The sequence below is a fragment of the Oryzias latipes genome, chromosome 4 (genome assembly GCF_053564925.1).
Source record: "Oryzias latipes strain Hd-rR chromosome 4, Olatipes_Hd-rR_3.1".
Taxonomy (NCBI): Eukaryota; Metazoa; Chordata; class Actinopteri; order Beloniformes; family Adrianichthyidae; genus Oryzias; species Oryzias latipes.
Window position 1 is genome coordinate 20,218,624 of NC_136240.1, and position 23,901 is coordinate 20,242,524.

General features: G+C 38.1%; 1 protein-coding gene across 2 annotated transcripts in view; it reads right to left on the minus strand.

Moving 5' to 3' along the window:
* LOC101169846 (ephrin type-B receptor 1) overlaps window positions 1–23,626 on the minus strand; it is a 92,341-nt gene extending 68,715 nt beyond the window's left edge. The window contains exon 1 of one of the 2 annotated variants that reach the window (XM_011474166.4): window positions 23,272–23,626. In XM_011474166.4, the coding sequence (XP_011472468.1) occupies window positions 23,272–23,362 (91 nt within the window). In that variant the 5' untranslated portion in view covers window positions 23,363–23,626. The remainder of the gene's footprint in view (window positions 1–23,271) is intronic. The other variant, XM_078946034.1, reaches the window with a different exon arrangement.
* Between the last annotated feature and the right edge of the window lie 275 nt (window positions 23,627–23,901).

Genomic DNA, 23,901 nt, shown 5'->3' on the forward strand with positions numbered 1-23,901 from the left:
CAGACGCCGTTTTATGGCAGGATAAACAGCAGGTAAATCTGTAGCAGTCAAAGACCCTGTTAAATCATTGTTGTGTCTCACACGGGAGAAGGGGAAGTAATTCCAGAACAGATGCCGGATTAGGAGTCCCTTTATCGTCTTGCTTCGATCTCTTTTCCTTTATTTGTATGTGTTGAGGTTGAAGTACAGAGGTCAAATGACAAAAGAGGTCAGCTCATCAGCTGAAAATTAGCTAAAACCATTTACACCAGATTAGACTGTTGTTCAAAGATGCCACTTAGCCCTGATTTACATTATGCAGCATGTGTGCGTACTTGCATTTGTTACCTTGTTTGACCTTGTTCTGGCATAAACACCAACTTTGTTGGGACCAGTGTGATTGACGTTAAAATAAGGAATTAAGGATTCCATTATGTCAATGGAAAACCCATAAATTCTCTGTATGTAGCTTGTTTATGCAATATGATGTGTAAGTAGGATAGGGTGCTACAGAATGAAAAGTATGGTGTTTTTGAAATTTTATTTCCCATTTTAACTGGAAATTATTGAGCTTTAGTAGATATATGTACTTACCTAATGAAAAAAACATACAAAATTGCACTAAACCAGTGCTTCTCAATAATATTTTGCAAGGCCTTGCCTTGGAAAAAGAAAATGTTTCGCCGCCCCCCCCCAACACACACACACACACACACTCACACACTCACTGCGGTGACAATATACAGGCTAGTATCTGTAAAAATTGTGTAAGTATACCTAAAATTGTATCTTTTAACATTAACAAAAGAAAAAAGCAATTCAAGTCCACTTTCATCAAATAATAACTTTATTTAGCCACACAGAAACCCTGTTATAGTCTGAAACAGAAAGGAAGTTTAAAGTGCCCTGAAATTAAAAAGAATCTGTCATTCCTTATTTAAACTAGAAACATTTTGACCAACTGAACCATTTGATGCTGAGAAAAATAATTCATTCAATAAATATTAAATGTAAATTGATCTGAAACATCAACACAGCAGCACCAATATGTTTAACGTTTTTAGTCTGAAGAAATAGGCAAAGAAAATTGTGCTGATTTTTTTTCCTAAATGATGGATTGTTTATTTATGATCTCATAAAGTGCAGCTGTTTTCCTGCATTACCTGCTGTCTTTATGTCAAATACTGATACCAAGTAAACGACAGGCAGACAAAGAATACATTTATGGAAATAAAGACACGTCATCAAAATGTCTACAATAAAGAATGACATTATTAGCATGAGCTGATAAAATCAAAAGGCACGTGATGATCCTGTTGTTGCGTAATAGGCAGGCTCTGTGTGCGCGTTCCACCTAACAGCCTGAGCCCCCTACCCCTCCCCTTTCATTCTCACACTCCCAAACCGCGTGTGACAGGAGACAGGAGCAGCTGCAGGGACTGCAGTTCACAGGTTTCTGTTACAAACTCTGTGATAGAACAGATAATAGGAAACCAATGGTGGCGCAGATTATTTTCCAAGCACTCAGCCGCTTTGACCGCAGCCCCCCGTTAAATTTGCGGACAGTTACATTTTTATTAACTGTGCCTAAGACCGCCACTACTGCGCGACCCCCTGGAATCGCATCGCGCCCGCCCCCACAATTTGAGAAGCACTGCACTAAACAGACGCATAAAACTCACATAAATCAAATCCCGAAAATACTAAATACAAAATTTCTTTGTTGAGAATACCCCAATGTCCTAATCATAAAATTATACTCAAAGGCTTAGTAAAAGTTTTTTTTATTTCTGAGTTAATCTACAAAAGAAGACATGTTGTCAAACTCTGGATTACATTTTCACATTTTTGTAGTTGAGCTCTGATCTTAATAGCAGAAAGTTCCTCTACTCCAAACTCAAGCCCATGAAGCCCAAGTTAGTAATCTGCATGTTTAACATCACTCTGATGTGCTGGCTAATTGAGTGACCCTCTGGTTCTGAAAGAGTCTGCTCAGCCGTTTGGAAATGCGTGTTTTCAGCAGAAACTGACACGATGATGCAAGTGTGTTTAGATGAGGAGCTTCAAATAAGAAAAAGGTTAATGTGCTAATATCACATATTAAAAGGAACAGTAGCCCCTTTTTTCCCATAAATTTCACTCAATAATGTACTTTCAAGCATACATTACTTTTTAATTCTGGAGAGTTTTTGTAAATTTGGAGAAACCATCCCCAAGAAAACCTCAATACTCTAATTTGAAGGTAGGCTTTCTGAACTAAACAAAATGCGGGGACACTAAAAAGACAAACAAATGAGAAAAAGACAGGTCACTTCAGAGTTTATTTGACAGCAACTGAACTTTTTACTTTATGTTGGAGGCTTTTTATTGTTTTGTTGTTCTGACATGACAGGTAGGCTACATTTTTCTCATTGTGCAGAAACACAGACCGGAGGACAAGATTTATAAACAGTAAGAAAGACTCGCGATGTGAATTGATATATAGGGGAAGCTTTACCCCTGTGTAAACTCCTAAAGTGTGGTTACATAAGAGCTCAGGCAGTCCACAACAAAATATTACAGAAGAATAAACAAAAGTAGCCATTTGCTGTAGGGCAGGAGTTTTTTTTTCTTTCCTTTTTTGGTACAGTGTGAATTGAATCAGTTAGTTCAAAAGGGGCCCAAGTCCAAGTGATTTTTCAGGAAATGATTTTAATTGCATAGCTTAAAGGCAGGCTACACCAAATGATTAATGCTTTACCTAGATTTAGCACCAGCAAATGCTATAATATGAAGCACCTCACTTTATCATTTCAGAGGACTAGCAAACTAAAGTCTCTGGACTTGGACCCTTCTTGAATTAAACAGGGGCACTGCCATATTGGATAACTAGTGCTGCCATCTATGGGATAATGCAAAACCCATGCAAGAGAGGCTCAAGTCCAGGAATTTTGCACTTAATGTATTTTAAATGTCAAGCAGACTTGGGACTTTTTTGCATATAATCAGATAGCTTTTCCCTTCAAGACCATAGAACATATAATATCTCTATTTTTGAAAAATTGTGAACTTGGGCCCCTTTTAAACTAACAGATTCAATTGATACCACAAATTGCTTTGCCAAAACAACAAGAAACATTTAGTTTTTGCTAGCTAATTTTGCAAGTCAACTTAGAATCTAAAGGGTATTTAAAAGTCAAATGAAGTACATTAATCCCCTAAACTATGAATACACAAAAAACAATGCTTTGTTCCTCAGGAAAAAATGCAAAAAACGCAAACTCAGCTTTCAGCAGACTCCTGGCTAGTTAACACATTTCCTTATTTTTAGAAGCAGCTTTGTGGTAGCTTTGTGCGCAAAAACACTTTTCTAAAGAATTGGCATCGTAAAGAACTATAAATATTTTAAGCCACATTTTATTGAAATGTACAATGTTGACTGCTCAATTTTGCCTGGAACCAAGCAGCTGCCTCTGTTTTGTTACTACAAAACATCCTTTCTGAGCGGATAGGATGAATTGTAGGAGCTATGATAGAGTTCACTAAATGATTTTTAAGTCCCACTCCAATCACCTTTTGATCTATCAAAGGGTTCCTAGTGATCTTGCAGTTACGATCATGCCATTTTTAAGCAAAATCAAAAAACCTGTGTCGTTTTCTAGGACATAGTTTGTGCAGAGCTACAGTAGCTCAAAGGAAGTCTGACTCTGAGTTGTGGGTGGGACCTCCATCAACCGTTTGTTTATACTCTCTCACGCTAGCTTATAGCTCCTCACAACCCCAACCTAATGTTATCGGTGCAACAGTTTTGAGCCAGATGCTAGCTCCTTTTAGTCTCTATGTCACAGCTGAGAGCTTTTTAAAACTCATATTCATCATAACTTAAATAAAGAAATACTCAGAAATGCAGTTACAATCTTAAAATAAGTTATATATGGCTCTCATCTTTAGAAAAAAAAAATCCTACAATGCTGCACTAAAAAGGGGTCATAAGTATAAAAAATGTTAGGCAGCTCTTGATTTTCATCACTTTTTTCATCATGTCACTCAGCTTTTCTTCCTGTTCTTTTCATCATGTCACTCAGCTTTTCTTTCCATTCTTTTCTTCTGCTGAAGTGTAAATTCACAAAACCAAAACTTAGAACAGTGGATGACATTTTTGCTTTAAAGGTGATCAAAAAATTGTGTCCTAAATAAAGATATAATAGTCTTTTGAGGCACAAACACCCAGCAGACACCAAAGGCTGCCCGGCAACAGGTGCTAGGCCAATAATCTTGAAAAGCATGGATACAAAATTGTTCCAACCATCTATGAGAAATAAAAACACATGGCCGACATTTTCAGGCCAAGTCTACCCACAGAGAGCTGAGGTCTCAGAGCAGATTTTTGCGATTCAACATAAGCCTCACAATGAAAAAAATGTCTGCTTTTAAGACAGCTGCTTTGTCATAATGTCATAGAGGGAAACGTAGCACTGCATGAAGAACAAGAGACCAACACACATGTGCAACAGCTTCTTATTGGACACAAATCTCACTCAAAGCAAACACAATACATCAGTCTCACACTTTAAGAATCAAGTCCTCATGTCTTTCTCCTCTTTTTGTAGATCATTCTCATCCTCTAATTTCACTCCTATTTTCATTCCTTTATTGCATCGTCCTCTGAAACGTTGACCTAGAAAATGTGCAGATTTCCCCTGATGAAAAGAGGCTTGTCAATGTGGCAAGAGCTAACACGTTATCACTATCTTAAAGAAAGCGTAGATCTCATCTTTGCAGAACTGAAAAGAAAGCCATTAAACCTCTGTTTCTGCAGCCGCCACGTTTCTGTAACTTCAACGTTTCCTCTGCCAATTGTGTTACGGCGAGAAAACATTGAGAATTGCAGCTTTTTGACGACTTGTCACTATGACAGATTATGCTGAATAATTCAATACGATAAAGTAAAACAGGGCCTTTAAATGTAATGTGCTTCACCAAAATGTCATGGCCTGTCACAACCGAGGCTTGTCACTATAAATACAACAAGAAAAAAAACAAGCTTGAGACAACAGGGAATGCTAGTCACTGTAAAATAAACAAAAAAGTTATTGTCTTTGAGATAAGAGGAGAGACATGACAAAGAAAGAAGAAAGTGCTGCAGTCTTTTTAGAACTGAGCCCCAGTGAGGCCTGTCTGTCTCTGTTCATCTGGAGGGAATGATGAAACTGCCACGACCACATGAAGAAATGTGCTTGTGTTTCAGACACACGTGCTGTATGCAGCATCCAGTCTGTTACTGTGGCAGAATCCTTTGTGCCTTTGTGACTAACACAGGGGCGTCTATGTGACATGCTGGGTGTTGAAGAAGAGGGGAAGTGGGTGCCATGGAAGACATCATTTGTTAAAGAGATGTTCTGCGCTTTGATAGGAAGGGTAATTTTGTGGATGACGTGAGCGTACGTTCAATGCAGCGATGATAAATTAAAGGTTACACTTTCATGGAAGAATATGTCACTAGGATAAGGGGGACTGCGCTGATATAGTATATTTGTTGATGTCAAAGGAAACATAATCTTGTTTTTGAGCATCATATCTTGCTGTTAAGTTTGTTTGTTCCCTTTCTGGCACATCCCATTAGCCAATCAGGTTTCAGTAAGTTGCACAGGTGGTTTGGCAGAGATTTTTTATGCTGGATGTCTTTCCTGAGACAACCATGTATTTTATCTGGGCTGGGGACCAGCACAGGGAGACTTGGGGCACCTTGTGGCTACATCGTTAGTAGCATGAAGGGTCTTGCCAAAGGACCCACACTTAGTTCATTAAGCTCATTGTACCCCTGGGAAACAAAATTTGGTTTCCCACGCGCCAATCCTACACCCAGCCAACTGAGCCACCCAGCTGCTAAATCTTGTCGATATGTTTGATTTTTTTTAAAAGTCTAAATTAGAGTTTATAGTGTATCTGACTTCATTTTTTCATCTGGAGGACACTACACTCAAAAAAAGGAAATTACCAGCCAATTAAGTTAACGAAAAAGTAACTTGTGATTTCAACAAGAAAATTTTATGTTTGTAAATCTTACGTGAATGAATCATGTCGATTGTACATAAAAATAATCCATCTAAAAGTTACTAATTTCAATCACGTTGATCCAACATGATACCATTAAATTGGATGCATTAGTAATCGCAAGGAATTGTGGGATACCATTTTCTTTGTCTATCTGGGCAGATTGGGGTCTAAGTGTGAGTTTTTGACCATGGGTTTTATTGTCTAGCTGTTTTACTCTGTTTTAACTAGTGATTTAAACTGTTATGTTTATTTTTTTTTTGCACCATGAGTTAAAGTTTGGTAGAGGATGATGACCAACCACCTTGTGTGGCAAACTGTTAATGTTCCAATACTTAACACAGAGTTCGTGGTAATTGAGCTCCTGTCTTGTGATGGACTTTGCTGGGTAATTCATGTCTTTGATGTGAAAATTAAAAGACCCATTGGTTGTAACTTTGGAACAACATATCAATTACAGATGAATAAATAAAATTAAAGAAATAAATAGAAATTCAAGTTAAATAAACTTAATTTACTTAGGTGACCAATTGAAGTGATTCAATTAAATTGGATCAACTTCTTTCTTTTTAGAGTGAGCAACAATATCAATTTAAAGTTGGGTGCAACTGCTCTATTTAAATTGAATCAACTTAAATTTATTAGTTTGAACCTAAATACATTAAGTTGAGCCAACCTAAATAAATTAAGCAGGACCAACATGATTCATTTTTGTTCAAGTAACACAATCTAATCATGTGGAAATCCTTTCCATAATTTTTTTATGTTCATTCAAAGTGAACGTTTTTTGAGTGTAGACTTGTAGAAATACCTAGAAAGTCTTGGTCTGTTGCAAGCCCAAGTGGGTTGATCCAGCTCACAGCAGGGTTACTCTTTTCATATTCATCTGGTAAGCTTTATAACCATCTGCCTTTCTGAGCAACCACATCCATTTTAAAACAGTCAAGATGTCCAAGAACTGTGTTTTAGAGTAAGAAAAGACACATTTGCACCAGATGTAAAGGTGGACAAGCTCATGATTAACTTTTTTTGTGAAGGTCTTCATTCATTTTGCTAGATTTAACAACCTGTCCTAAAGGAACGTTTATTTCTACTGAATCCTGAATCAAATACAGACCATAATAATAAGCTAAGTATTGAAGGCAACTGGAAAAGACTTTGCGTTCACACCTCAGTAATGTGAGGTTTGTTGCCACCACTACTTGTTGTGCATCAATTCAGTTATGTAGGAGGGACCCTGGAAAAGGTTTCACTCACTTGCCTGAGGTCAAAACCTTTAGTTTCCGGGCAGAAATGCTTGATGACTTTCATTGTCAGTGTGGTAAGCACCCCACCAAAGTGTGCCTCAGACTTCATCGATGCATGTGGTGTGATTGGTGCACAGACAAAGAAAGCAGAGTCAGATCTCCTCTGGAGAAATCTAAGATTTTAACTCTTTCAGCATCCTTTAACGGGACAGGAGATTTGGGTAATTAATAAAAGTGTAATGAATATTAGATGTTCCTTGAACTGCTGTTTAAAGAAAATACTGTTAAAAATTAAATGAGGAGGCTTCCACAAAAAGGTTGCTATTGCACAACTTTTTGAAATTATCCAGATTACATCTCAGCTCTTCAGACTGATGTTCACTAAGATATGGGCCCAGAAGGTCATTCAGTGTTTTGCTTTGTTTTTGTTTTACTCTTAACGTTCTTTTCAGCCGTTTGCGTTGTGGGTCATTATCTTGTTAAAAGACCCTGATCCGTGACCACAAGAATTCTGCTCTCACTAGGCAGTACATTTTGGCACATTATGTTGCAAAATACCTTGATAGTATTAATTCTTTTCTCTTCAAAAGTATTTTGCAGTTGTAAAATATTCACATGGGTAAAAAAAAGAAAGTTTGTAAAACTAAAAAAAAAAAGAAAAAAGAGTGCAGAGTTGTTTTGAGCTTTTTTTTAAACTCAACTTTATTGCACATTATGCCATTTTACAAGGATGTACTTTTAGGTATGCAAAAACAAACACAACTGCAAATATCAAAAACACATCTGTAAGTTGTTGTGTGCTTTCAATCCCAATTTGTCCTTGTTGATATCTTTATAATACTTGAGTATGTATAAAAAATATAGCTCTAAAAAGTTTGTAATACTTGCAAAACTTTTTTCTTTCTTTGAAAGAACACAACACATACACTCTAACAAGGCTTCCACACACACACAGATCTAATGATACTAAGTGAAGTTACAACCTCAGACACAGTCTTAGTTGATCACCCATTTACCACCTTCCCCCGTCACCAACCAATCTGCAGGCCGCTTCACGTCAGCCAATCAAATTTGAAAATGCTTCACTCGTTAGTTAAAACATTTCTTCATTTTCACAGAGTCAATTTATGCCAGTAGAACCCAGGGTTATTTTGAGCTGTCAACCAATCAAGAAAAAAAATGACCTTCACATTATTTTGTTTGATATAACAACACAATGAACATGTTCTTAACATGTTGTGTTAAAATCAACATCGATTAAAAACAAAACAAAAAAAAGGTTTTCAGTTTAGTAAGAAGCAGAAGAAAAAGAACACACTTTGAGAAGATCTGACCGACCTTTCTGGCATATCTAGACAAACAAAAGGATCTAATATCCAAAGTTTGCACCCAACCACTTCCTTTATGTTTTATGTTTTTCATCCTTTTTGTTCACCTTTGTTTTTTTACCTCCTTTACTTTTGTGGCAAATAATTTGGACTCGTTCGCCATCTTGCCAAAATGACAAAAGAAAGAAAACTAATTTTAAATTGACATTTCCTCGACGTTCTTTTAAATTAATATCAGTGAGATTTTCTGCACCTGTTCTTTCCTTTAAATGAGAGATCAGGATCATTTTTTAATGTAACCTAACTCTCCTTTATAAATGTAGACACTGGATTGTTCCAGGTCTTGTACGCTGAATTTAAATGACATTTTAGTCTAAAACAGCACATTAACATATAACGTGTGAGAAAAAAATAAGTAATTTCCATGTCACTTCGCTAAACCAAGGAGTTGTTCATAACAAATGGAAAATTTGGCATTTACTGTTGAAGCAGAGAGGAAAAAGCTCCATTTGAATTACTTTTTCTTCATAGTTGCAAAGTTAACTAAGCTCTGTAGATCCAGCAGGTCTGTTTGTAAGCAAAAATTATTTATATTTAGATGAATACATGTGGTCATTTTGCATAGATAAATGATGGCAATTTAAAGCATAATATATACAAAAAACAAATTGCAGTGGAGCTTGTTGCTTCCAAGTTTATGTACTGTGTTGAATAAACATTTAAAAATCTATTTCAAGTGATTATGAAGAGCAGGTGATTCGACAGCTACTGTTTTGCAATTCAATGGGCTGCAAACATCATAAAATCTGAAGGGGAGAAATGAAGCAAAGACCTGTATAAATGAATTGGGTTGACAGCATGTTGATTGGCTGCAGACCGGAAAAAGAGACTGGTTGATTATTTTAGAGGGAATATCAGTGTCAAACATCCGAGGTTGTTATTGTGAAACAAAGAGACAAATTTATCTTACATTTTAGCTGGAAATGGTGGATGCTAACCTTGTCTTCTAAACAGTTATCTAGCTCAAACTTGTTCTATTTTTTATTTTGTCTACCAATTGTGGAACCCTTCATATCTTTTCATATATTTTCCCGTGTGAGAGTCAAGCTTCAAGCTCTTGTAAATGATTATCGTTAACTTTATTGTGCTCCTTTCAAGCAGGGAGAAACAGTGTTGTGCAAAGTGACTTACAAACTGTTACACATTACAGATTACTTGTCCATTTTCACTAAAATTGATCCTTAACTTCACATATCATTTTCTTAGAATTGCAATGCATGACATGCCAATCAGAGCCAACATTTTCAAGCACAGAATAAAAGATGGTTTTTGTCAGCTGAAGATATAAGAACTACATCCAAATTATTGTCTCAGGTTGTGAGTTTAATGTACTTTAACAGTTACAATTACAGAAGAACATTTCATGTTGTTTCACTGTCTATGTATAAAATAAAATAAGTAGAAATGTGTTCCAGACTAGTTGTCAGAAATTGTAAATTTGATTAACTGAATTTGGATTTTTAAGATAACCACATTATGTTATTTAAACTTAATGTAAATGTTTGCTTGAGTTATAGACAAATTACTTTTGTAATGATTTACTTCCAACAGTGGTGATAAAACAGTTTTATATCAAATCTGACAAAGCTCTATCACCAACAGTAAATGAAATATTCTTCTTCACTTTCCAATAAACAAAAATTAACCTTTAAGACTGTGACAGAGCTAACATAAAAATATGCTGCTTGTGGAGTGTTTTTAAGGGATTCTCCCAAGACTTGTGTCACCAATATCTCAGTTTAGGAAGACCTTTTACAAGATAAACATCAAGCAGCAATGTAATAAAAATAAATAGACCTATAAATATCATAGGTTGAATGCGCATTCTGGAAATGAAAAAAGTCACCGAGTGTCTCAGCACGACTTACATTGAAAACTCAAAAGTTTTCATTAATAGACTCGTCCATGACAAAACAAAAATTGGAAACCTGAATAAGGGAAAAAGAAGCAAACAATCTGACAAAGACAAAATAAAAATGAAGTGCTTGTGATGATTGGAAACCGTAACCTGGAGTTAAGTGACTCAAAGACACAATACAGAGCATAATTCAACACCAAGCATGATTTTAGATAGTTCCTCCCGCTGCTCTGATAGGCTTTCCGCCAATCTAATTTTTATTCTATAAACACACAACATTTAACACATGCACGGGTCTTTGTTTCTCCACAGAAGGCTCAAGTAAGGCAAACTGAACAAGTGGTGGTAACAGATAACCACCAGGTCTCTCTTGTTTCTGCCCTAATGGTCCTAATCTATCAGCAAGTGGATCTGTTCGGAGCACCACCTTATACTAGCTGAGAAAGCATCTGCGACTACGTGCACAGATACTTAAACAGCCTTTTATGCATCCATATAAGCAAGTAGTTACCAAAATGTTGTCAACTTCGATCCTCTTTGAAGTACCACCCAACTTCTGATCCATTGCAAAAGCGTTTCCAGTGGTCTTTTAATTATGAATATGCCATTTTTAGCCAAAAAAAAAAAAAAAAAACTGTGTTGTTTTCTAGGACACAGTTTCTGCAGAGCGGCAGAAGTTCATTAGAAATTCGCCTCTGAGTTATGGGCGGAACCGCTGGCACTAAGAAACCCCTTCCTCCCTTCACCTATAACTGAGAGCTATCTGTTTACACTCTCTCCCACTTACTTACAGCCCCTCACACCCCCAACCTAATATTAGCAGTGCAACAGAAATAGCAAGCAATATTTGAGTTTTCCAGCTGTACAGTTTTTAGTCAGATGCCTGCTCAGATGAAGAAAATGAAGAAGTACATGGATCTATTTGTCTGCAATTGGATGCATCAGAATGGAGCGGAGCAGGGAGCCGATTGTTTCTTTTACGTCATGGCTAAGCTTTTTCAAACAGCATTTTTCCAACTGCTCCTGATTCACAATTATTTGAATAAAGAAATACTCAGAAACATTTCGATGCATTTTGTAAACAAAACATTTTTTTGAAATAGTCACACAACTTATTGTTGTGTTACTGTAGCTCTTTGGTTTGCACTGATATGCAACAGAAGTAAGGTTCTTACATAATCAATGTAAACCTGCTGATACTATAAATTTTATTATGGTTTCTCAGAAAAAACTATATCAGTTTTTTTTTATCTAAAAATTAACATATCAATTTCTTTTCTCCAATAATGTGTTTGGGTGATACCTTAGCATATGTTTAGCATCAGTCAGTAAGCTCAGGTTAAGGGTTCCTAAAAGATTAGTGATAAGACCGTATCCTTAAAAGTTACAAAAGATTAAAAATATTTCCTTCTTTCTTTAAAGAAATCCTAAAAAAACATGTTGTCATGAATGGTTTAGGGATGGAAGATTTCACAACATCTTAAACTGAGCTTATTCAAATTAAAGGAACAGCAAGAACTAAGAAATAAAATCAGCAAAAATATAACATTTATCTTCATTTCCAGCCTCCAACCGGTGCTCATACTCATGTCACTTTGATCACAGCTGCACTCATCGTCTGCGCCTAGAAGATGACGTTTATCTAAGTGTGAAGTGCGTGCCACTGTGTGTGCTCACGGGGGTCGTTGAAGTCAAGTGCTGCTGTCTAGTCAACTGAATTGCTTTACTTGAATGCATTCACACAGACGCACACAGTTTGACCAGCTGTCACACTGGAGCTCCCTCATCTTCTCCAATGCGGACCCTGCGGACTAAAGTGCAACCGTTGCCTTCATGCCTTGTCCTCACCTCAGCAAAAGCCCTGCTTCTATCTATCGCTCGTCTGACCTACTTCCTGCACCTTGCAGATGTTTTTTTTCCATCAAATTGTGGCGTTTCAACCAACAAACTATTTCCGGAGAGATCTGAGCGTGCTATGTGGCCAAAGCTAAAGAAATGTACTGTAAGTCAGGAAATCGATACTCTGTTAGAAAAGTCTCTATAACTAAAGAAAAGTAAATCCTCAAATAAATTGTGGGTTAAGAATCTTGGCATTAGTATTACATACATTTTTCTCCGCTTTCACTCTTGTGATTTAGAGGATTTCCAACAGAATCATCTTAAAAGGAACATTGCATGAGTAACCAAAATGTTTTTCAACACTGGCTAGCATATAAAAGCTTGGTGCCCTGGAGTCACCTGACAGGTGTGGAGCTAAATCCATAAATCCTTTCATTCAAATCAGTGACATTTTTTCTTTTTTTAATTTTTTTTTTTTTTACTTGTCCTGTCCAACAGCTGGCGAGACAGATGAGAGCTGAAGGCCTCTTGAGTTGGACATATTTTACTTTAACAACAGGGGTTATGAATCTTCTGACAAACCAGAGGTATGTCTGAATAAACCCCTTTTGTAATCGAGGTCAAACTTTATTCATTTTAATCATATTTAAAAATCCTTGTGTTGGACCGGACGGAAAAGGAAAGGAGGGGAGAAGAGAGAAAGATGTTAGAGAGGGGGGGATCATAGGAGGGGGGGGGGGGGGTGTGTAAAACAAGAAAGTGGCTTAGAGCAACAAGCTGCTGGGTGTTTATCATTACGGTAAGGTTCAGATGTAATAACAAATCTCAAAGGAGCTGGGCCTGTCCACACACACTCGAATGTTATAAACACACCTTTTAGCTGCAAAAATGTCCACAAGTCAACATGTACGCAATACAGATAGTGTTCACACATGCACACTTGTGACTTCAAGCTAACTAGTGTGAAATATTTCGTTCAATCACGCAAACTATTAGTGGAAAGGTGAGCTAACACCTGTGCTCAAGTGAGTGTTCATGTTCTTCTAAAATGGATGGTGAAATGTGAAAAGAAGGAGGGAGAGTGACCAGCCACCCCCACACCAAGACCCCCGCCGCAGCAGCCGCGGCAGCCAGAACCCCCCAACGCCACACGGCAGCAGGTAGAGAACAACTGCCCCCCGGGCGATCGAATCCGCCACCCAGGCCAGGGCCAGCAGGACCGCCGCGAGGCCCCCAGAGCCAGAGAGCAGGGAGGCATGGGGGGAAAGAGAGTGCCGCCCCAGCCCAACCAGGAGAGCAGCCCCCCGCAGCGCCAGGAGGGCCCAACGCCGGGCCCCAACCCCAGGTACGAGCCAGGACCCCCCAAGGGAGACCTGCTCCGCGCTCCAGGCAGCCACCCACCAGGCCCACGGTTGGTCCAGAAAGGAGCAAGACAGGGGCCAGCCGCCCCCGCCCAGGAAGGGGAACCCCGGGGAGAAGGGGGCCCACGAAGGTTGTTGCAAACGTGGCCCGACCAGGCTCGGGCACTGTTGGGAATTTGGCGAGGCCCAGCACGCGGGGGCAAGGACCAGAACCCACCCTACAGGGACACAGACACCCCCGGCTCAGGTGTCTCTCAGTGTGTCGGTCAGTGACATTTTCTGTCTTGGTTACAAATCGTATACAATCTAAACAGACAACCAAGAGATGACCAAATTATTTCTACCAACAAAGTACTTACTGGGCTCAAACTTGGCTCTTTTTATAAGACCACAACCCTATTTTTACAATTTCAACAAACACTAATTTTAATTGGAGCTGCTCCAAAATGTTGGGAAACAAGGTCTAAATTTGCTGGCTCCAACTGCACCATGCAATGAATGCTGACACCTGCAACAATACTGAACTGCACAGCAAAATCCAACTGCTTCAAAAATGCATTCTCTTTATTCGTCCAACTCAGCAGAGGGAGGGAAGTTTTCTATCCATCTGCCATGAAGCTGATCCTCTTCATCTTTGTTGCTCTTGAAACGAAAGAAAGAAAAAGCTTAAGCTTTGGTTGTAACTTTTTTTGAAGCATTACACAAAGCCTGCGTGAGGCTCTATCCTAATATAGACCAAACTTCAGGGAAGCAAAAGATTAGAAACAGATTTTTCGGTAGACTCACACAAACTGAGAACAGCAGCTGTTCCTATAATAAAAAAACAAGTAAACAGTTTTATAAAAAGCATAAAAGGAATTCTAGAATACTAAATATTCACCAGCTACTCAAGTGTTTCTTTTCTACTTTCATGGTCCATAATAGACTTAATTCTGGGTTAGGTCATTTTTTCAACACAGCATATCATGAGGTTAGGCAACTACCCTACCCTTATTGTAGCCAAGAAACAACCACCTCAAAGTTTGTGAGTTGTATTAAAGTTTTGTGCTAATCTCCTCACTTACACATACACCAAGCAAAGCCATGATTCATGTAAGCCTCATATTTATGTGCTGGTTGCTCAGGAGTTCAAAGGGTGTTGAGAAGTATTTAGGTACGAATGCATGAAAGATAAAATTGGAATTTGGTGCATGTCTTAAGCAAATGCGACTTATCCTGTGGTGGAGCAAAGAGAGACTTTTTAGCTGTGAAAAACATTAAAAGCTATGAGCTGTAATCAAATCTGGAACAACAACGAGATACAATACCTCATTTATATTTGCGCAGGGGCATATGTAACACAGCTGAAAGAGAAAACTAGAAAAATGCTGTGATATTTTCCAAGTTTAGTGGAAAGATAAATGTTAAAATGAAAAAAAAACATCAACCTTGAGTAAAAATATGAGAGGCATTGAGCAACAGTAGAAATTCTGGCAAAGAAGAAGACAAATGGCCATAGTTTCTCAAATCCAGAGCAAACCAAACAAAAGAAAAACAAAGTAGTCCTCACTCAATCTGGGCAAAAAAGCATACAAATGGACGTTTTAAAGACAAATACCTTCTTAGACATATCTTTACAACGACTAATGGGTCCAATAGTCTGCTTCAAATGCTGTTTATAAATCTGCATTTAAACAAAATGAAAAATAAGGAAATTTTAAACATGTAAAACTGTACACCCCACCGATTCTGGCATGCAATATTTTTACAAATTATAAATATCTCTTGAATAGAAGCTTGAAAATAATAAAACAAAAATCATGTGAAATCATGATTCAAACATGTCCTGAGCTTGTGTGACATTTTCCCAGACATCATGATCAAATGGTCCTTTTTTTTCTCTGAGCAGAGCAGAGGCGACTAGTGTTCCAGCGCTCCACTGGGACTAATAACACAAAACTAACTCAACAGAAACCGCAAAAACGAGTGCGAATGAAAATGAGCAAGAGCAAAATGCTTATAAACAAACATAGAATATACTTCAAACAGGGATCAGAGACTGTCCTGTTGGTAGAAACCTTGGCCTTGTGACACAGCTTTTTAAATCAAAGTATGTCAGCAAGATTTCAGCAGCTCTTTGGCCTTACCAACATCTTATCTGTCAAAATGTGGGAATCTGGAAAGAAAACATTGCAGTTTTTTTCCCCTATGGCATCAACAAATGTACGTAACATTCTCATAACAAGATAATATTTTTTTTCTCTCCTCACTTTTTCTGTAATTGTACAACAATAATCATGAAAACATCAACATCCGCTCAAAACGGGGATGTGCAACAACAAAAAACGCCATATCTCTTTTTATAAAATGTTTGAAAAGGCCCACAACCTTTTCAAGGTAAAACAAAGTAAGCATTGCCCTCTCCCCTTCTCCCCACTACGACTGTAACAGCAGTCCACAATTTCCAGCATGACTATCTGTGAAGCCATATGTCCACAGCAGGACCTTGAAGAACATGGCAGAAGGCCTACTCAAAAGCAGCAAATAAATAATGGGCCATTATGTTCAATCATATGCTGGGCTATAATACAAAGCTGCACTGCGCAACATGCACTGTGCAAAAAGGATATAAAAGACCTGCTAGTCCAGCCAAAGTAAAAAATATACACTGTTGACTTTATTGCAAACATGAACTAAAGAAGAAAGAACAATGAATAAGAAAAAAAGAGTATCTTGCCCATATATTGCTTTATGGTTGATTCCAAATAGTTTTCCAAACAGAGACTTTTTTTAAACTGATTGTTATTGGATTAAACGTTAAAAACATTTTTGTCATTTTTCTCTCTCGGCAATCTTAGCACCTTAAAACACAATAAAAGTGTGCGTTCTGACACTTTTCGTTAGGCCTAATTAACTGCGAGTATTTTTTTATTGGTTAATTCTACCTCAGGATAATGATAAAATGATTCAGTCTTTGTGCAAAACAAAGGTAATGAATGCCAACACTTGACTCACAAAGTGAAAAAGGGAATCGATATGGAAAACAGCGCAACTCCAGAAGCACGCCATTGCTGTCTGTCTGGCTCAGCCCGGCATTGATGCGACTCTTTGAAGCTGCAAATTAGATGAAGTGACAGTATAATGGATCCCCGTGAAAGGAAAAGAGGGAATTTAAGTAAAAACAAAGGATTCTTTTTATTTCTTTATGCCCACCAGCTCTCTGTTCTCTAATAGTCTCAATTATAGTTTCAAATCAGAGAAATATAATGTATTTAGGCTGGTTTGTTATGCAAATAACTAGTAGAGTTTGTGTGAAGACGTTTTGATGATGCACACTGCAGTGAGCTTTCATGAAGATAGATTGAACTGATGCTTTTTGAAATATGTCAGCCATGTCAATCTCAAAACAAACACTTGTAATTAAAACTGCAACGAAAGTAGTTTTTATGCTAAATGGTCCCCTTGAAACAGCTTTGAATTTAGAAATTGTTGACATCTTTAAAAGGCATTGGTACATATTCAAATGCGCTCAAGTTTCTTTTTGTTTTTTTATAAGTACGAAACACAGACTGTGTTTCCACCAGTACTTTTAGCGACTACAGCACCCAAAAAACTTGCATGAACACAGTTCTTTTGCATTTTATCAGAATTTCTTTCTTCAGGAAATATTACTGTGAATTTTGTACCCTCCTCTTGTAGCCTTCACTAAGTTTCAGCAGATAGCTCTGGCTCATTTACAAGGCTATCTAGTGAGAGACGTCTCTGTGTCTCCTTATGTCTCCAGTCAGACAAGTGAGCAACTCCTACAAATAACATTGGCTCCTCTTCAAGGTTTTTAAAACATTTCCTTCCATTCCTGTAGGACAATCTGCAAAACTCACCACAGCTTCAAAATGTCAATTCCTTGGTGTAAATTCAAAAGTTCAAGAGTTTTCTATTGCATTTGCTTTAGTGTGTTGCAGTTGTGTCTCTGGTCAGGTTTCCATAACAGAAGAAAGATTTATCTCAAGACATTTTATGGTAAACTTTGGTAGTATTTGGAGTATTTACTATAACATTTTTTAAACAGTCTGCCAATCTTTCATATTGTTTACATCAAATTCCGACCACTAACATCTGAAAACTGAAGCAAAAACACAACCTTACAAAACTTGTTACTTTGATCTTCAATGTAACAAATTAAGTCAGTCATCATAAAAGTGAATGCTTATTTTAACTTCTAGCTCAAAGAAAATAACAGCAGAACTTGTTGCACCCTTCTGCTGCCATATATCTGCTTTATTGTTCGATGTGTGGCATGTTTAGAAAGTTTAATTAAAAGAGCAAAAAAGAAAACTGTAAGGAGGTATATGTATGATGTAAAATATGGAAAACAGCAAGGTAAGAAGAATATTTTAAGCTGAGCATGAGTCGATATTTTGAAATAATATTGAACTGTGTCTGAAGCAAAACAAATTGTAATCAACTCTTTCTTGTTATCTTGCCAATTTGTTGTCATCTTCCTTAATGTTAAAATGTCCGAATCACATTTGTTCCTTTCTGTAGTGTGAGATAATATTTGCTGCACCTCAAGATAATCTATGCATTTTTTTGTAATTGCCCAGCCGTGTTTCATTCAGAAATGCGAATGTGAATGCTCTTTTTTCCTCTCTACAACACAGATACACACCCAAAAACCCATGAAGCTGCTTTTTTTCAGTTAAGGTGGGATTAAACTGTCCAAAAGTGTGTTTGAGACAGTGTGTATCAAACAGGTACAGGTTTGAGGCCTAAGTTTGCTTTTATTAATAAAGTTCTTCATTTACTGAACACCAAAGATAAACTACATTCTAGTGGTCTGTATACGAGGATACAGCTGTAACCTACAGCCCTTTATGATTTCTCTGTTTACAAAACCTTTCCCATTGGCCTGTTTTCTGTGTGCTGAGAAAACAATGGAATCCACTAATGCAGAGTACCGGTTAATAAAATGGTCAATATGGATAGAGGTAAGATCAGCAGATACTTGACATAACAGGGGCCAAAACTGTTAAAAAGAGAAAGACATAAAGATATTAGTGGTCAGGATTAGATTGTCTTTTAAAGCATGGCATGGCCTCTCTAAGTGCTATCGTGTTAATGTGGAAATCTGCCACAGACATTTTATATGTAGATCATTTGTCAATAAGATATTTAACAGATTAAGACTGTATTGGCTATTTGGCAGACACTCCTGTATATCAAATAGCATATTAGTCTGAATCAATTCCAGACCAGAAATGAATATTAAGATGCAGTTTACCAAATAACTTTCAACTTTTACCAGCTCAAGTTTAACACTGCCAAGTGTTCTGCGTCCTTATTTCTTACCAAAGGAACCACAAGGTTTTGATGTCAGAATTAACTCTTCAGTTTAGCAGTTTCTTACTACTTTCTTACTACTACTACTACTACTACTAAATCTCAGTAGCTGAAAAGTTACCTAAACCATTTTAATGATCTAAAACTAACTTGGTTTGGTTGTGAAAATTCAAACCTTTTCACATTATAAAACCCACACAGACCTCTGCATACACAAAGTATATATCCTTTTCCACATCATCCTGAACCGATAAAACCAATTCTAAAATCTAATATCCTGCAAGCGTTAAGAGAAGCGTTTAATACAACACAGACTGATCTATAATTGCCACGTAATGTCCTGCATCTAATAAAAAATATGGCACCAATTCAAATGTGCACGTGTCACTATAACAACCTATCAGCAGATAAATGTAAAAAGTTGCATCTTTGAAGCAGGACACAGCATGTGTGGACGAGTGCTAGCAGTGCTGCAGGCCATATGTTTTATGCATATCCATTCGAATTAAGGGTGTGATTCCCCTGCCCAAGAGATCATTTCAGTGCTCATGAAACCACTAGCACACAGTGGATGCAATCACAAATTACAGCTTGTCATACCAACATCTCAACCTAGATCTATAACTAACAGCATGTCACACAATAACACTTGTGTTCAGGCTTAGGAGAAGAATGCCTGGATTAGTTTATGTGAAGGAGCTTAAATGAGTCTTGGGGTGTATGTACTGTCACTGGTCAGTCTAAATATAGCATCCAATGTAAGGTCTTGCATGACAACAGTTTAACTCCCTGATCCTTCGACACTCCGCTCTGACACAAATCAGCAGATTTCAGTGCTGGAATCTACTGCTGACTTTGCATTTGATACAGATGACTCTGGCACTCTCCCGGGGCTTCTTTGGGAAACATGGAGCTTTAATACCAACTAATATCCATTGAATAAGGCTTTGCATTGACTTTTAAATGAATAATGTTAAAAGCTGGTATAATTGGACTCTTTAATAAGGTAAAATCCTGAAAGAATTTAAAGAAGACCAGTGAAAAATACAAAGTTCTCCCCAAAAGCATTCAGTAAATAAAGCTTACTTAAAATTTCTATTTTATATAAGGACAAATTTCATGCATTTGCCAAGTTAACAAAGACTTGAGAGGTTTATGGTTAAATACTGTAAACAATACATAATAAACAATACATAATTCAGAGAAATATACATTAAAAACTAACAAACATAAGCAAACTAGAGCCACAAAACACCAACATTTAAGAAAAGATCAATGTAATCAAAGCTATGTCAAAATCAGTTGTCAGTCATCAAGTTTTCAATGTACATACATATATTTAAGCTCAAATAATCAAATTATCCTCTCGTTGATCCACTAAAAATATAAATAAAATGATAATAAAACCTATTCGAATTTGATTCTAAATTGTAAACTTAGTTTACATTCAAATTTGGCCACGGTTGTTCAGCAGGATGAAACATTTGGGTCAAGTATTACACAATGAAAGTATGTGTATGGTATGTGCAGAACTTGTCATTTATCAGATTAAAAAATATTTGTATAAGCTTATCAGTGCCAGATAGGACTCATGTAACCGGGAGTTCAAGCTGCTGAATTTGATGACAAATGTTTTGCTTTCTTTCTGGATAACCTCTCAGTGATGCTGTTGCCATAAATCCCCACAGACCAACACAAAGTTGATCCAGGAGGTGAGGAACCAATGCTGAAGGCTTTCCTCAATGCTAATATTTGTCATATAATGTGAGTGGCATCAACGGTAAAAGCACTGGATGAAAAGATGGACACACTGATTTGATTTTAGGTTTTGCTCAGATCAGATGAAGCTAGATATATAAGTGAAAGTAAGCACTAATAATGTCTATTTTTGTTGATAAGTACTCAACAAAACACAAGTTCTTATGTTTCAAGCTCTATATAGAAAACACGTGCGCATTAAACAAGTTAAACCAGGTTGAACTTAAACCAATCAGGGACTCTGATTCGATAGTAAAAAATAGATGGTGTCTCCTTTAATTGACAAAAGCGCCAATTGTTTACAAATTGATCATGTAGGAGAAATGTCAATAATTAGTTTATATATATCAAAAATGAGCTGCGAAAGAAAAAGCCGGAAGCAAGAGTCGCGAGATTTGCACCGCTTTGGCATTTTGCACCAAGCCTCTTCCAACTGTAGGTGCTGGACATGTGCTAGTAAACTGTAATAAAAGAACCCCCTCCCTGCTTGGCCGGGGTGAACACCATAGGCTAAACATACGTTCAAGAAACACGTATTTAGCGCATTCTTGAAAGCATGCCAAATGTCAAGTTTGTCTGTAGCTTCAGATGTTTGGTCAAACATTTGTTGCCTGCTGACAAACAGTTGTACAGCACAATTAGACTTTCAGCACCATCAACGTTGAAAAAATATACAGCTAAATTTCATCTGCATTCAAATAAAATGAGACACCTTTAAACCCACCAATGGCGTATCTCAACTGCAGCATGTAAAGAGAAAACTAAATGGGACCTAAAAGTGAGCCCTGAGGCACCCCACAATATATGAAGTTAATATGAATCTGAAAAAACCAAGGTGTACAGAAAAAGGTCTACCAGGAAGCTTTGAAGCAGTCACCCTGGGGTAGTACCAAAAATGCTAACGGGGTTGCTAACCCTGCCAGAATCAATCTTAAAAAGGACTTTGATAACTTTAAAACAAAAACAGACCCCCTGATTTCAAAAATGAATATCAGTAATTTTATATTTTTTTCACACTAAAAGTAGCTCAGTCCTTTCCATTAATAAAGATAAGACTATATTTTGAAAGAGTTTTAGAGTTAAATAGTACTAGTAGTACTAGTACTAGTACTGTATGAGCCAAGTAAATGTGGTCCGGATCTGGGAACAGTAAAAACTGTTCCATGAACGTGTCGTCCAGAGTCTGTTTAGAGACCCTGATCAGCTTATGTATCAGTTCATTAGGCGCCTACTTACCATGAAAATAAAACACTGCAACCACAAAGCTACCTACCACCCACACTTTTCCTGTAATACCCCACCTCCCTTACTCCCTCCTCCACACCCACTCCCTTTTTTCTGGCTAAACCACCCAGTTCTCTGTCTGTCCAAAAACATCCACACAAACACGTAGACTCAAACGGCATTCTGTTTAATCAACGCAGAGCTGTCCCTTCAACAAATTTACATGTTTCATAATGGGCGAGTCTCTGCACGGGGCCCGTCATTACACGCACCATTAAAACGCAGCAGCAGACTAATCTAGTGCTTCCACAAGCAACAGCAGCAGTGAGTTGGTGTGTGTGGGGGGGTGGGGGTGCAGCTGGCAAAGCAAGAGAGTCTGCAAAAGAATCAAAGGAGGGGTACTTGTCTGAAAGCTGGGAAAGAAGATGTTTGCTCGGGGTAAAAAGTAGGAAGAAACAAGAGGTCAGTCTTGAGAAGGTGTGTAAAGGCTGAGCAGCTGCAGAAGAGAGATACAAGGAAGGGGGGGGGGGTAAAGGTGATATGGGGGAAGGGGGTTGAAATCCCTGCTTGTGGTGCAATTGCAAGAAGGGGAGCAGTTTTGTGTGATAGGAGGAAGGTGCAGAGGCAATCGGACATGTTTAAAGTGGCAACCCAACAGGCGGGGGGGGGGGGGGGGGGGGTACTCAGGAGCACCTGAGAAGAGAGCTAAAACAAAGAGGATGCTTGGAAGAGAGGCAACAATAACACGCTTGGTGGGGAACAGCGCAGCAACAGGGATGAGGGGTTTGCAGGAGCAGTGGGGGCTTTGAAAGTAGCGGGGGATCATATAGAGGCGTGCAACAAAAGAGGCAGAAGGTGATGGAAAAAAATAATAAAAGAGCCGGCTTCTGGGGAAACAGCAGGTGGAGCAAGAGGTGATGTTGGGGAGGGGGAGCATGGAGCCATGGAGCACCTGTGAGCTATAATTATTATTCGCTTGGCTGCTTCAGCAGACCCGGTGATAACAGAGTGGAAGGGGAAACACATGTTTGACAGCACATAAACACTGTTATATAGAAAAGTCCACAAGACAAGGACAAGACATGATCCCAGCATTTGACAGTCCATAAGAAGTGAAAGAAAATGGGTGTAAATCAGAAGTTTAATAATGCTCCATATGTGTCACCTAACTTAAAGTTTATGCACTCAAAGTTAAACAAACTTAGGTGAAGCTTGCAAACCTCCATACACACTTTGATCACACATTAGAACAGATGTCCACCTACCTTCCACTGCGCACACAGAGGGAATCACACAGACAAGAATCACAACCCAAGCACAACCCGGCATGACTCCCCGCCTGTCCTTCCCCATCATCGGGCTGCGAGGAAAAGAAAAGAAAAGAAAGAAAAAAATCCCACGGAATGATGGTCTGCCTTCCACCGGTGAGCAGTCACATCTCAGTTTCAGCAGAACCGGCAGAGTCAGCGGGGACTGAGGGAGGATAAACTGCTGCTGGCGCCTCCGCTCAGCCTCTTTTTCTCCCACACCTTCCTGTCCAATCAGCAAAGAGGATGCCGGCTCGAAAGCCAGTCATCCATTCTTTTACACCTGCAAGCTGCAAGCCAAATGGTCAGGTCTGTCTGCCTTCAGTAAGGGCGCGTCGCCCTTACTGAAGGTGGGACAGCGACACCAAGTGGACACAAAAAATACCTACACCCTCAGAGGAAAAAAAAAAGTTGGACATGAATTTCAGAGATGTTGAAAACTTAAACACAAATGGGTGTAACAATAAACAGACTTAATTGATTTATATTCCTATCATATTTGTCTGAAGAAAGTTGTTAATTTAGTTGACTTATGCCATTACATTTTTCAAACTGAGATAAATCAATCATAATTGATATTGGAAAATA